General features: G+C 29.0%; 1 protein-coding gene across 2 annotated transcripts in view; it reads right to left on the bottom strand.

Annotated features, from left to right (window-relative positions):
• LOC111634091 overlaps window positions 1-16232 on the bottom strand; it is a 70943-nt gene that overhangs the window by 41605 nt on the left and 13106 nt on the right. For both annotated transcript variants that reach the window (XM_023378769.1, XM_023378768.1), the window contains exons 3-6: window positions 14040-14211; window positions 12471-12605; window positions 2488-2593; window positions 1296-1407 (exon numbers count right to left, since the gene is read on the bottom strand). In XM_023378769.1, coding sequence (XP_023234537.1) covers window positions 1296-1407; window positions 2488-2593; window positions 12471-12605; window positions 14040-14211 — 525 coding nt within the window. The remainder of the gene's footprint in view (window positions 1-1295; window positions 1408-2487; window positions 2594-12470; window positions 12606-14039; window positions 14212-16232) is intronic.

Here is a 16232-nt window from a genome sequence, read left to right as displayed (position 1 = left end):
TTTTACCACAAAAATATTCATGTGGTTACTCTCTTCACCATCCTAGCATTTAGCAGGTGCTTTTTTTTCCATTTTTCACTAATATAGTAAAATATTTAGATAAAAGAGTGTTTGGATGGCAAAAAAAATGTAATACTTGTTATAATGAATATTCTGTCACACAAAAGTTCACAAGCAGTTTATTTGTGGATACTGCAACCTGTGAACCTTTCAAGAGTTTATAATTTTGTTTTTAATAGAAAACAATATTTATTATTCTATATCATTTTTCATGGAATTGATTTAAGTATCTGTTTTATTACATGAATCCAAACTGTCCTGCTCAATTCAGGTATTTTTACAATGAGAAGGTAAAATGAACAATAGCATAACAGTTTTCAATGTAATAACTCTTTCATAAAGTGGAAGGTTATATACATAAAAATCGTACTGTATACTTAAAAGAAAACTACTGCACATAGTTTTCCAGAAAATTTTAATGAAATTTAAAATTATTCATATAGCCCTGATGTACTATATATATTGGCACCATTAATTTATTGAATATACATTGCTACATATACATAGTACTAATACTGGTAACTGTCTGCTACAGTAATAAGTAACCATTAAGGCCTTGTAAAGACTAAGGCATTAGCTATAACATAACAGCAACCCAAGTCAAGCACCAGAACATGCTCAGCATTGTGTGCAAGACTCATAGTACCAGAGTGTAACAAAATGTGTTCAGTACTTGGTTTGGAGACTTCCTTTTAAAGGTGGTCTCACATCAAAACAGCAAAAAAATGGTCATCAGGACTTAATTTGGGGTCTTGAGTGTAAATATCATCCTTCATAACAGTGTTCTGAGCAGTGATATCAACACACTTTCCTCCCTTCTTGCTACTATCTCTGACTCACTGTTTTGATACTTTAGAAGGTTGTCATGACTCAGATCTCAAGGCCAGAAAAGGCCAGTAATTAGACAAAGCACCAAAGTGAGCAATGGTTTGCTCAGGTGATTTGTTATGTTATAGAAAAATTCTCTATAGCCTGTACAGGGCTTAAGGTTATATTAATATATAATATCTAATGACATATTTGATAGACTAATAATAATCTTTCCTAAATTAAGAAAAAGAATTAGCATAAAATTATTAATTCTCTTTAAGGTTATGAATTTATATATAATGAAAATACATACATTATAATTAAATTAAGACTGTTTTATCTTACAGTTAAACCTACATTAAAAATTTTTATTATGTAAAAGATTTTTATATTACAAATACTTTAAATAACTTCATATTTTTTACCTAATTCTTTCTTCCATTGATTGCTGTTCATGATGGAGATATGAAGTCACTTGTTGATGGACAGCCATAACTGCTGCTTCTAAATGTTTATTCTGAATTGCACATTCAAAACCTTGTAAAAATTTATATTAATTTAAAATGTTTTTAAAGGAAAAAATAAAATTAAAAGTATTTTTTAAAATTTTAATTAATAAACCTTATTAATTATTGTTATTTTATGTAAAATATGTTTATTCATTACATAAAAACAGACAAACATGCTTAATTTATACCTCTTAATTCTAAATTTAAAGACTCTTTCAAAAAATGAATATAAAATGTCAATATAAAACAAAAATAATATTTTGCATTTATTTGTTTATTCCTATTTTATTCATATTATTAATTTTATTTTCAGTATATAACAACAAAATTAACTGTAAAATAAAAATTTCACTTAATTGAAATTTAAAATGAGTTTCATATTATAATTAATTAATAGTAATATTTTTATGTATCATTTTGAATGATGTAACCAGAGATTAAATTGTATAAGTTAAAATTGTATGAGGTACCATTTAAAGAGATTTTCTTAAAAAAATGACTTAATTATTTCAAAAAAGTGAAAAAGACAACTTTGAGTGTAAAGCTGAGCTTTTAAAATATTGTAAATGCCTATAATGAGTAAAATTTCCATAAGTTCAACCCACTTGAGATATGACAGGTGATTCCCCCCTCTATCTCCTCACCACCTTGACCTTTAACCACCAAAATTTAATACCATCAATGCCTCACATATAGAAATAATTCTACCAAGTTTCAAAATTTTTAGTTTATCCAATCTTGAGATATAATGAAAAATAGACAACCTCCCCATACACACAGAATTTTGTAAGGGTGTTTTGCACTTTTGGTATATAATGTCATTGAAAAGTGGGATGCCAAAATTTCACCCCTCATCATACTTTTGTTATGTTATATTCTACAATGACAGGAGAAGTAAAATTAATATAAACCCAACGACGAATTTCCAGGAAGGTTAAATTTCAGTAAAAACATTTATTCTGTTAAATTTAACCTTGCTGCAATTTCATGGTAGCGTTTATATTAATGTGAAGCTTTATAGCATAAATTATATCTATTTTTTTTTAATATGAAAACATAATGGCACAATGAAATCTATATTTATGAAAGTTTTGTCAAATATACATACCACATGCATTTTCATTTCCAGACCTATTTGTAATAGGAAGCAACATTTTAAATAATGGTGAATAATTAGGTTTTTCCATAATAGCTGTAATCCTTTCCTTATCACTCTGTAAAAAACATTTAGAAAAATTTTAATATATGATTATAATAATTCTCTCTTCTTTAATAAACTATAAAAACATTATGTAGCTTAATAAATGTTAGGTAATAAAGAAAGAATAATTCAATAAGTGCACTAAAACTAAAAATCTAGCAGCAAAATACACTTTAATAAGTAAACATGTTTTCAATTGTCAAAAGCAGTCATTATTTAGTGCAGAAATGTACCATTATCTCCGTAACAGCATGGACAATAATTTATTTGTACTAATATATGCATCACACATTACAATCCAATAAAATTAATATTCCTTCTTTTAAAAAATTGTGTTCTAATTACAATCACAAATCGAAGTTACTAAATTAAAACCTGATAATGACTGTTTAAGACAGTTGAAAATACTTGTTTGCTGCTGGATTTTTGGTTTTAATGTGTTTATTTGAGTGAATAATTAATATCAAATGATATTAAAATCAATAAATTAAAACAAACTTTTAGAGTGTGATAACAGTTTTTAGTGAATGTTTTCAATAAAACAACTTATCATCAACAAAAAACAAAATAATGCATTCTTTAGGGGATAGTTTTTATCACTATTCACGGTAGTGGTAAAGTGCTTATGTTAAGACTTTTGTCCATCTGTCCGATTTTCACGTGCATGCGCAATTAGGACCTTTGTGTGTCTGTTTGATTTCCACGTGCATGCGCAATGACTTCACTTTTGTTACCTAGTGTTATGTTCTGTCTATCCATTTGATTCAAACATTCAATTCAAACTTTGGATATTAGCTTATAACTTAAGCCTAAACTCGGTCAGCTAGAAATTTCCAATGTTAGGCTTAGGAATTACCTAAGTGTTATGTTCCATTCAATCCATTCATTGTACATGTTCATGCGCATATGCAAAAGGAAACTGAACCTTTTCGTTTACAGTCACTGTAAGCTATAGTAAAAACTACCTGGTTAGTATATTGTATTAAATTAAATTTTATAATAAATTTAATATAATAATAATTTTAAAAATATTTGATTCGCTTTCGTGAAACATGCTATCAGATAGGCTTGACCAGTCTTGTTAAAATATAGAATCTAAATAAACTATATTTTAAACATTATTATTTTCTCTTCAATGCAAAATTTCCAGCAAAGAAATTCTAGAAAAATTTTATAATTACAGTAGAGCATCGATTATCCAACCCCCGATTAACCGACCATTCTAGTCGGCAAATTTCAAATGTCCGCTAGTGATGTGGCATTACAATATTTGGCTATGTCTTGGCTACTTTAATATTATTTTTGTTAAATTTTTGCGTGTTTTAGCTAAAAAACATCGCTCAACCATGAAAGGGCGGCCAGTATTTAAACGAGGCTTAATTTTCTAGTTATGAGTGATTGTTTGTTTTGTGAGCAATAAAATAATTTAAAAATAAATTTTAACGATACAATAGTGACGTTTATTATTTTTAAAAAAATTTGTTAGGCTAAATATCGATGAAAATTCAACGCGAAGTTGGTTAATAGTGATATACAGTAGAACCTCGATTATCCGCCCCCCGATCAACCGACCCCTCGGTTAACCGACCGTCCTAGTCGGCAAATTTCAAATGTCCGCTAGTGATGTGGCGCTATAATATTTGGCTATGTCTTGGCTACTTTAATATTATTTTTACATGTTAGCTGGCAACACTCATTCGACCATGAAAGGGAGCCAGTATTTAAACGAAGCTTAATTTTCTAATTTTTAACGATACAATAGCGACGATTATTATTTTAAAAAATTTTTGTTAGGCTTAACATCGATGAAAATTCAACGCAAAATAGGTTAATAGCGATATACTAATATACTAATTACATGGGATATAATAATATACTATACTAATAATGGATTTTTTCATACTTTTCGGTTATCCGACTTTTCAATTATCCGACCAACCCCAGTCCCCAATTAGGGCGGATAATCGAGGTTCTACTGTATTAATAAACTAATTACATGGGATATATTAATATCCTAATATACTATACTAATATAATATCAACTGCACATCGGGTTGTATACAATACAATAAATCTGACTTACAGAACCTGTAACCGATGCGTATCACTTGTTCCTTCAACAATCAAACATTTTCATAACCCCTTCTGGGTTCTTCATCAGGATAGCAGCTGGATCGAATAGCAAACAACGAATTCAAGAAGTTTGAATAAATCCGAACTTCATAGATTTATTGTATACTATACTAATAATGTATTTTTCCCTTCCTTTCGGTTATCCGATTTTTTCAGTTATTCGGCCAACCTGAGTCCCCAATTGAGTCGGATAATCGATGCTCTACTGTATTTAAAAAATTTACAAGCTCAATTGCATTGAGGTGTAATTTCTTATCTACATGTACAGTTCCAGTTTTCTGGTATTATTATTATTTTCAAAGTGCAAAGATTCTTATAAGTAAAGTTAAGTTAACAAAAGTATTTACCAATAAACTAAAGCAGATTCCAAAACTCTGCTATGTGATGACAGTTTATTTATTGATTTTAACATCTTAGTATGATTAATTATTCTTTCTGTATTATTTACATTGCAGTGTTCTTTATATTAGGAAATAAAATGTTAAAAGTTATCAAACATACTTTAGACACATGCTTTCTTAATGAAATAAACATTTTTGAATTGCTTGACGAATCGTTTTCAAAATGTATAATATTGTAACATACAGACAATCATTAAATAATGTTTAAATGATTTAAAATAGAATGTAAAAATTAAAGATGTAAATTTTTCAATGAATTTTCAAGTTTTATTTCCTATTCTAAATCTTGAAGCAGTATTCTGATTTTATGTAACTTGAAGATGATTTGACAAACAAATTGAAAAGCATTTCTTTCATTAAATTTTGGTAGATAATTTTGTTAGATAGCAGTAATGCATTTCTATAAGCATACTGTAATAACCAGAACAAATAAAAGTAACTTAAAAGTATGTAAATAAATAAATTATATAATTGAAGAAAGAGGGAATTTTTTGATTAAATATAATATATTTTAGAACTTAAAAAGATAAAATAATTTTACAATAAAAAAGCTCATTCTAGCTTTTTGGCTACAAATTATTTCTATAATTACACTAAAACTTTTTCTTGAAGTCAGAAAATTTTATTAAACAAAAAGTTTTCAGAAAATTATTTCACTTTTATGTATGAAAATCTATTCTTCCTTTCATAATGAAAGAATGTGACTGATAAAATATTTCCCAGCTTATACCTCGTTCTTCTAAAGGCTGCTATACACCATGGGTTAATCCTTCGAGACTGCCTGTCCTTGAGGAACTTCAGAATTTTTTATTGCCCACAAACGAAGAAAAGCTCTCAATAGAGGTGTAGCTAGAGCGGGGGAAGAAGGGCACGTCCCCCGGTAGCCACTCGCAGAGGGGTACCAAATGGTCTCCAAGACAAACGTTTCTGGAGGGGAGGGGGCGAGGGAGGGGGTCGCAAATATAGTGTCGTACCTCGGGAACCAGTTATGTTCGCTACGTCATTGTCAATCAGTCAGTCAGTCGGCCATTTAAAATACAAAGAACTAAATAAAATGCTTAATTTTTCGTCTTATTTTATTGTTAAAAATTTAAGCTTACCTTAACAATTTGAAGTACCACAACTTTGGTACGTATATCTCATCAGTTCCTGCTCCCGATTTGATTGATGCTTTAACTTTTTTCATTTCTTTTCTGTATGCGCTTCTGATATTGTTTATTTTTTTTATAACGCTTTCTTTATCGGCCTTTGGTTCCATTTCTTTTAGTTTTTCGATTAAACGGAGATAAGCAGCTTCTTTCTTGCGTCTATTGTAGTATTCTTTATTTTTAATATGCCAAAGGCATGGTTCGCTCTCGTAAATTTTTAAAAATTCCTCCAAATTTTCACGTGACATTGTTCTAACTACTGAACGATATACGACGGCACACACGTTTTGGTGGGTCTACTCAGTCTGACACACCGCAGGAAAATCAAATGGTTTTTCGATTCTACTGAGGTGGTCGGCGAAGCTGTTAAATTGTACCCCATAAACTATCAAGAACTATAAAGGTCAGGCATGCATGATTACTCCTTTGAGGATTAACCTAATGAATACGGGCGTTTCTACTCAGGTGGTCGGTAGAGTTTGCCGAAACTGTTAAATTTTCCCCCACACATTTCCAGGAATGATTAAAAATCAGGCATGCATGGTTACTCCTTCGAGGATTAACCCATGGTGTATAGCAGCCTTAACAGTAATAAGAGGTATATGTTATGCATCTGTTACATACAAAAGAGAAAGTTTCCAAATAGAAAAACAAAATTCTTGTTTGTGTCTGAAAACATTCTTGTTTTATAAAAGTTTCCTACATATTAATTTGAACTTTTTTTAGAATTACATGTTATTGAATATATTGTTTATATACTGCATGGGCAAAAAGTTTTCAGAAAATTTTCACTTTTATAATGGCAACACTGAGAAGATGTGTACGGTGATAGTGTACAACACTATTTATTTCTCTGTTCAATACACAGGATGAAGTTTGACAGTGCATTGAATTTTATAGACATATATCCAATCAATCACTTGAAATGCATTGCATTCTTTTGACAGAAGTCAAGAGGAATCTTTATTTTCCTTTTTCAACTCTCTCCACCCACTGGGCACTAGACGACCTTTTTAGCAAGTCCATTATGGGTGTGATCTGGCTAAACCCAGATCTACAATGGGGCCCAATATACCCAGGCAGACCACAACTGAAAAAGTGTTTGACCCTTCCAGGTTTGATGCTGGGTCTCCCAGAATGGTAGGCTGCCACCTTAACCATATGGCCATCCAGCCAGAAAGAATCTGAAATTTGTGAATGCTGGCTGTTTAAATGACTATCTCAGAGAGGTGTGCAAATGGATAAAATGCTTTTGGAAAGGAAAAGATGTGAATCAATTCATGCAAATGATTATTTGTTGTTTTACTGCACTCACAGATGAAAATTCTAAGTGAATACAAAACATTGTATTGTGTGATTGATGTGTAAAAACAAAAAAAAAAAGAATTGCAGAGTATTTGGGTATCAGAAGGTAGCATTCTCACAATTTTGCATGAAGATTTAAAGATACAAAAACTTCATTCCAAAGTTTTTGACAGTGGAACAAAAACTGCAACATGTGCTTGCTGCTGTGACTGGATTTTAGAGGAAATGATGATAACCATCTGGAATGAGTAATAGCAGATGGCAAATCATAGATTTACAGGTACAACCCAGAAAGTAAATAGCAGAGTGAACAGTGAATGGGAGAGAGAGACTGACAAAAAGAGAAAAACTTGACTGAAAATTATGGTAATCATTATTTTTGGTTTTTGACATTTGAGATAGCTCATGTACTACAAATTTTTTCCAGACAATCAAACAGTTCATTCTGCATTCTATGTGGCTATCTGTAAGTGACTGAAACCAGAATTGTATAAAGAGAATCAGGTTTTGCACAACATGCACCAGCACATATGTTTGTTACTGTAAGGGTATCTATCAGCCAGAATGCTATGACAGTACTTGATAATTCTTACTTCTCTGGCTTAGTATCATGCAATTTCTTTGTTCTCCAAACTCAAACATGTGCAGAGAACCCATTACCAAGAGATGCAGATGATTAAGAAAGAATTGTAATGAGTGCTGAAACCATAGTTGATGCTATGGACCAGCACCACTTCCATGTGTGAAAACAGAGGTAGATTAAGCATTTAAGTGTGAAAAAAAAGTATTTTCAAGGGAACTATGTTGATATACTGTAAAATAAAAAAATTATCTAGCAAGATTCCATGAACGTTTTGCCCACACCATGTATATATACATCAATAAACAGTAAAATTTTACACTGTGCATTTCAAAAAATGAACAATAATTAAATAAAGTTTTATTAAATAAATAATTTAATGATTCTGATAATTTGGTACTACAGTTAGTTGCATCATTATCTAGTAAAAAAAATTAATAATTAAATAATTTGTTTAAATTTTAAATATGTTTTTAAATCTAGAAAAAACAACAACACATAACTGTTTTAGTTATGTATTATTTCTAAATTTAATGCATTTCCAAAATAAAACTTCATTTTGTAATGGGGTAGATATGAATGTATAAATAAAATGCACAAGGTAAATGTTATTTATTTGTAAAGAAAACACATATTATTAGCCAAAAACACATACCTTAAAGTATCCTCATTTTTTTGATAATTTTTAAACAAAAATTTCTCATAAAACTTTAGTGCAGAAATGTACGCAGTAAATTCTATTTATATAGCTAAACAATCAATCTAAGTTAAGAAATTATGGCCTTATAAAATAATATTTTATAAAAACTTTTAAATTTTCTTAATAATCAATATATTAAATGGAATGTAAAATTATAATAAATAGCTAAATTAATATAATATAGACTCTCAAGCCCAAAAAGCAAGCATAACCATTAATTTGGCTTCTATCTTGGATCCTAGTGATCAGAACAATGTGAAATTTAATTTTCAAGCAGAACATTTTAATTCTTTGTTGCATAAAGAGTACATTGTTGTAAGTCTTTTTGCACAGAAAATAATATAATGGTATGAGGATGCTTTCAAATAAGAACATCTTTAAGCTCCTTGAATGTTCTTGATGGAGGCTGAAGAGATGCGACATGTTTTCCTAGAGCATCCCATGTTCCACGGTTCTTAGGTCCTTTAAGATCTTGCTGGCCATTCAATGCAACAAATATCTTCACTGCCAAATCATTGATGAGTATAGTCCTATGTGCAAAGGCATTATTGTTCATGAAAATGAAATTTGCAGTCAAAACACCTTAAGAAAGCCTTATGTGAGGGCTCCAAAACCTTGTCTTTGGATATTGAGCAATGTTGCCCTTTCAAAAATGTGGCAATCAATGCAGCAATTAAGCATAATGCTAACACAGACTATGATACCATCTCCAAATTGAGTGCTTAGTCTAGAGTGAATAGCAACAAATGTTGTCGAGTGTCATGTGTTACTCGTTCAGTGAATGATCTCACCAAATGAGTTAGTACCACATGATATTCTCAACATGTTCATGTTGTTACTTGCATAACTTAAGATAGACACTCTGATTTCTTTTCACAATATTAATAGAAGTGCATCAAGTTTCCTACTCTCTCCAGATTATAATCTGACAAGAATCATTTTATATACTTTAGCTGGACTTATCAGTGAACAGAAAATTATCCGATTCATCCAAAGTTCAATGTTGACCTTCCTTACACCATTTATGATGGTGTAAGGAAGCTCTTCTGTGCACAATGGTCAATAGAATGCAACATACTGGCATATCTGTCAAAAAGATCATTTACTTGAAGCCTCCTGTAGACAGTCTGTTGTGAAACTCTAATACTATTCGCCATAGACAGCTCCACAGAGAACTACCTATCAGACATTCTTTTGTTAAAACACATTGTTAACATCAAATAGTAGTCCTGTTGAGGGTGGTAACTCTTGGACGATCACTTCCTGGTTGACATCCAAATCTATTTGCTACTGACCCTACTTCTAGCCTTACAATAATTCTTCCTTTCATAAAATCATCTTTGTGGCATCTTTATAACATAATCACTGTCAGTATTGTTTTAATTGAAAGAGGTTCAGATGACACACACAAGTTGGTATCCAAAAACACTATTTTTGTTCTTTACTGCTATACATAAAGTAACTGACTAGATAGCAAACAAGTTGTTTTCCTGAGTGTTAATTGCTAACACTTGTATTGACACACTAGTATCATATAATAAAACAGTAACAAGGTATGGACTGGGCTGTTTATTTTGTTTAGTTTTTACTCTATTTATGGATTGAACAGTTATGCTTATTTCTCGAACATGAGGGTAGCCTATATATAAATAATATATTTGACTTCTTATAAGTAAAAATAATCCTTTACATAAAAAATATAAGAAATTAAATTAATGGTATCCATCAGGATAACCAATGTTTTAATTCATCATTTTTATCTACATACTGCTGTAAATAAATTATTACTTATTAAGAAAAATTAAATTCTAGTAATTCTCTTTAGAAGCGTTGAACACGAGATTGTGTTCAACACTTCTAAAGAAAATCTAGTACAACACGGTTTCACAACAAATGAACAATAAATTCTAGTAAAATAAAAAATGAATTTGATCATGTGAAAGCTAGTTTTTAATATTCTAGGTGATTGTAATTAAATACACCTATTCAACACTAACTTGACAGAAGTTTAGCAGTCAAAATGCAACCAAATCTGATATATAGTGACATTTCAAGACACGTGTAAGATATTTCTGTAAAAAGTTAGTAAAAAAAACTCACCACTATGGCACTTTCGACACTGCAAGAAGCAACAATTTTACTTGTAAAAGACACTCGTGCTGTACAGAGATTTCATCAATGCAAGAGATACTACACATTTCTAAAGATGCAAAACCCAAGATGAAATATCCCCATTCTAAAGACATAAAACATATGAAAATAAAGAACAGTGAGTTCAATGTTTTTCCTTAATTGACCTCTGTGTTGCTTCTTATATGCAGTGTAATACTGTCTTTCAAGGCTTCCAAATTTACACTATGTATGTCTTCAGGTAAAACTTAAAAAGTATGGTTTATTGTCTCCACAACCAAAAAAAATCACAAAGATTAACATCACATCACTTCCAGGGCCAAAAGTGTCCTATTGTTGAGTTATAATATAATTTCTATTTTTACAAAAATGTCTTCTGTATTTCTGAAATGTCAGCATACCAAATTTGGTTGCATTTGGCTTGTTAAATCTTTCTCTAAACAGTATTAAATGGGAGTATTTTTATTACAATCATCAGTAAATTTAACATTTAAACTAAATAATTATTTAAAAAGAATTGTGGTTCTATATTATTAAAATAAAACAGAACAGTGTGATATATATTAATTAGTAATTTATTATATTAGAAATATTTTTGACTGGTTCCTGTGCAATAACTAAATACATTTCTAATAGAATAATTTTCAAATTAAATGAAATTAATTTTAAACATTAATTTTAACATTTTATATTTTAAAATTTTTCATCTGCATTAACTGGAGAATACATCAAATTGTATTGTAATACTCCATTTATTTAGTGTGTCTTCAGAGTTTTATCATACACTTTTCATGTTCTTAAATTTAACAAATAAATAAGTTTCAAATCATAATCTAGATTCAGTATTTTCTAAAATCTAAAGTTATAATATAATATGAATGAGATGTTATAAATTTATATCACATCTCAAATTTATAAAATTTTGTTACAAGAATCAACTGTTTTTTCAATAGGATTACAATTAGTAATTTATCAACCACAATCATAAAAGCAATTAGCAATGTTTCAAAATTTTTTATTAAACTGAATCAAGAACTGAAAACCTAATAAAACTCTAATTTCATATGCTTTTAAAGCATTCATTTCTTACATTTTTCTCTTACTAAAAACAGACTTATATGAACTTAGAAATGTTAAATAATAAACATTAGGTAATAAATAAATGGCCATTTGTTTAGTTTAGTTAGTGAAGAAATTATTTTGTTGAAGTTTCCCACTTTAATTAATATTTACTGTCTCGATGATTGATGTGAAGAAAGTAAAAATTAACAAATAGATTAATTGCAGATATTTATATATGAAAACAATATAAATCGTTCTATAAATATTTTAAAATGTAAAACAAATTATAGTTATTAGTTGTCCATTATCAATTGTGGAAAACTGAAATGAGATGAGACTATCCTTCAAGGTGTTAACAATTGAAAGTAGTAATAATATTTGTTCATTACATTAAATAAATTAGAATATAATGAAAAATAAATAAAACAAACCTCTAATTGCAGATTCACAAATACATTACTATCAGAATCATCTTTATGATTTGCATAACAATCCATTCCACAGCTGATGCATGAAATAATGTCCCATTTTCCTACTGTTCGACTATGAACAAAGTTGTTTTGAGACTGGAAGGAAAATAATTTATTTATTAAATGCATTCCTGATACAAAAATTGAGAATTTATTTAATATCAGTTAAACATTAAAATTGAATTTATTGAAACAATTAATAAAGAATAATTGCTTAATTCCATTATATAATAATTAATTTTGAAACAGATTGGTTAGATGATTGTACAATAAGAAATTTTCTACAGTTTTGATAGATTAAAATTTGAATTCCTTCTAGATTCTTGCAAATTTTATAAATACTTAGATCTGGGCAGTCAGATGGCTGACTGCCCAGATCTAAGTATTTATAAAATTTAAGCAGTTAAGGCATCAGCCTACTGTTCTGGGGGACCAAATTCTAAATACCCCAGGAACATTCCAGGAGTGGTCTGTCTGAATATATGGGACTCACCATTCAGCTGCCCCATTACAGACCTTGCCAAATTCATAATGAACTTACTAAAAAAAATGGTCCTCTTAGTGCCCAGAGGGCAAAAAAAGTTATTAAAAAAATTTAGTAGTTAGATCTGAACTTTCCTTCCAAACACTAGGAAATATTGATTCTACTGGAAACCAGATATCATTAAAAAAAAATTGAAACAAACAGCATAATTTATAACAGTTTTTAATAGTACATCAGAAGTTAAAAATTAAATTCTGGTGATTTGTTGAGAACTATATGCAAAAATTTTATTAAGGATACATTATATCTTTCACACTAATATTACAATGGCCACAAATTCTCCTTAGGTAGGGTGACCAGACGTTGCCAAATTCTAGGGAATGTTCCTTGTTTTGTCTGTTTTTAATATTTGATTACAGCATCAATCTTTGAATAGAGCAATTTTATTAACACACCAATATATGATCATCAATTCATAGATCACCAAATAAATAAATTTTAAAAATTAGCCAAAGTTCAATCAGTTTCAGACCCCAATTTCACTGATTCTGAAATATGTTCATGATTGGATTGTAAATATACGGGTCAACCTACCTTATGCCCTTTTCGAAGTCTGTATGCCTGACTGATTTTACTGCTCAGATAGTTAATCAAATGATTTGATATGCCAAAGTAATACTTATAAAGTGTAAAGATCCATTTCCAAATTTGTGGAAAACTAAAGCAGAAATATTTTCTGTTTCTGCAGCATAGAAAGAGTCCAGAAAATAAGTATTTTAAATTCTGTTGTTGTAAGCAAAAATGGGAAGTTGATAGCCAACAGAAATTGAGGATGATTGCAACATCTACAGATCAGCATGGCTGACAACAAAACAAAGCATCAATTGCTTACAAGAATATATATAATGTATTGCTATATTATGAAGCTTTTCAATATCCATTGAAATTTAACTTTCAAAAAGATTCACAAATAATTTAATTTATTTTAATTTCTTTGAAATATTTAATTTAATCATATTAAATTTATTTACAAAATATTAATTTACCTTAGTAATTCCACCTAGATCCAAGGAAACTTTGGTTATACTATTTTTGAAAAATTTATCGTTGTCTTCAGTTGTAGATAAATGAAGATCTGAAGTATTAATTGCCGAGATATCACTCCCTTTAGCATGTATTCGGATATTAAGACAAGCACAAACAAACTGCACCATAATGCTGTTAAATATAATTTTAATTATTTTAAAATATCTCCAACTTGAGAATATATATATATATATATTTGTGAAGCATATTTATTCCAATAAACAGCATGCTGTCTATAACTTTTTTCATCTTGCAGCTATGCTGATTATTAGAATATATATGGTATATATAAAATAATATATGTTGTGGTGAATTTAAAATTGTTATCATGTGACATATTTAATATAAAAATAAAAATATTAAAAAATTGCATAATCTTTGATACAAAAGTATATGTCCTGTGAATATCAAATAAGAAACATAATATATAACTAAGCTAAGTACAAGCCAGTTTTTAAAGTGGTTCCAGGGGTGTACCATATTCCATTACACAATGGATGATTTAACAGACGGTTGTCATACATCGGATCCATGTACAGATCCATTCAGGCCAGAATACACAACCATAAATATGATGTGGTCAAGGGGAATTATAACACAGCACTTGTCCGTTATGCTACCGAATCCGGAGTTTTCCCATTGGGCCTTATACATAGCATCTTTGACTGATCGACTTATGAGGCTCTTGAAATTTATATAGCTAACATGAAAGGAGAGTGCATCAACTTGGACTATACTGCAATACCACAGTCATGGAAATATTATTTAGAGTGCTACAGAATGTAATAATAATAATTCCATTTGTAGCTTTATTTTTAAAATAATTATTTATTTATGATGTAAATGAAATGATTTTCATATCAAACACCTTTTTAAATGTTTAAAAGATTAGAACACAACAATGTACAAAAGATAGAAATTTTCAAATGATAGAACTGTTTTTTTTAATGTATTCAATCCAAATGAAGGTATCTAAATGACGACCAAAAACATTCAAGCAGTAAATTTGTGTTTATTATAAGCTGGAAATCACATTTAGATGTCGCTTATTTAGTTTTACAATTTCAGTTTATAAGTGTGCTGTTTTTTTGATGACAGTTAAACAATGTAAATATAAAATAAATTGCTTGAATCATAATTAGGGATTGTAAATTTACCGACTTTTTCATTTACCGGTAATTCGGTAAATGAAAATTAAAATACCAGTTTACTGGTAAATTACTGGTAAATTTTTTCCCTGAAAAATAAAATTAAGGTGATAAAAAATATAAGTAATTTTGATTTCCATTTCACATTTTTTATTTCAAAGATATAGAATATTAAAAAATATAAAAATTAATTAAAGTGTTATTCTAAACAAACTATAATAATAACTTTTAGAAACATAAATAAAATAATACAGAAAAATAAAAATAAAATGGAAATAATATATAGTACCTAATACCATTTTATTGATTATCATTTTTTAAAAAATAACTTCTCAAGAAACTTAAATTATTTAAAGTCTTATCTCCTAATTTTGATCTAATTTTTGTATAAAATAATCCAGATTAGGTTAGGTTAGTAGACTTTTTCGGACAGCATCTTTAAGTAATAAAAATCTTTCCAGCATGTTTAGTAAGCTATTCCACCTGGTTCTAAAATCTAAAATTAAAGAAAGTTCTTTTCGTGAGAGTAATGGGGATTCCCCACGAAAATAAGGTTAGAATAATACATATTTTGCACAATCTTAAGGCATAATGTTAGAATCTTGTAATAAATATTTGTATTTAATTATTTTAAACAGTTGTTAGAAGTAAAAAATTTATTTAAGGTACAAATTTTAATGTTATTTTGCAATAATATTGCTTTAATGTCCTGTCATAATGTGGTGTATTCAAAATTGCTATTAATTTAAAAAGTACGTGAAATATTTACGTATTATTATTTTTAAATATTAAAAAAAAAAAATTATTTACTTAATCTTTAAGAAAAACGTTGATTGTAAAGATTTTAAACCTTTAAAAATCTCAAAAAACGGCAGAGCACAAATCACATATGCTAACTAGAGCTTTCTGTACAATTTACAGTGCCTCTCAAACCCAAGAAAGTTTAAATTAAAATTAAACAAAAAATATCTCACATAAAATTAATAATTAGGTATATTGTTGCTT

The sequence above is a fragment of the Centruroides sculpturatus genome, unplaced genomic scaffold, assembly GCF_000671375.1.
Source record: "Centruroides sculpturatus isolate CEXI.00-Female unplaced genomic scaffold, Cexi_2.0 scaffold838, whole genome shotgun sequence".
Taxonomy (NCBI): domain Eukaryota; kingdom Metazoa; phylum Arthropoda; class Arachnida; order Scorpiones; family Buthidae; genus Centruroides; species Centruroides sculpturatus.
The sequence above is the reverse complement of the archived record's forward strand: the minus strand, read 5'-3'. Positions and strand labels throughout refer to the sequence as shown.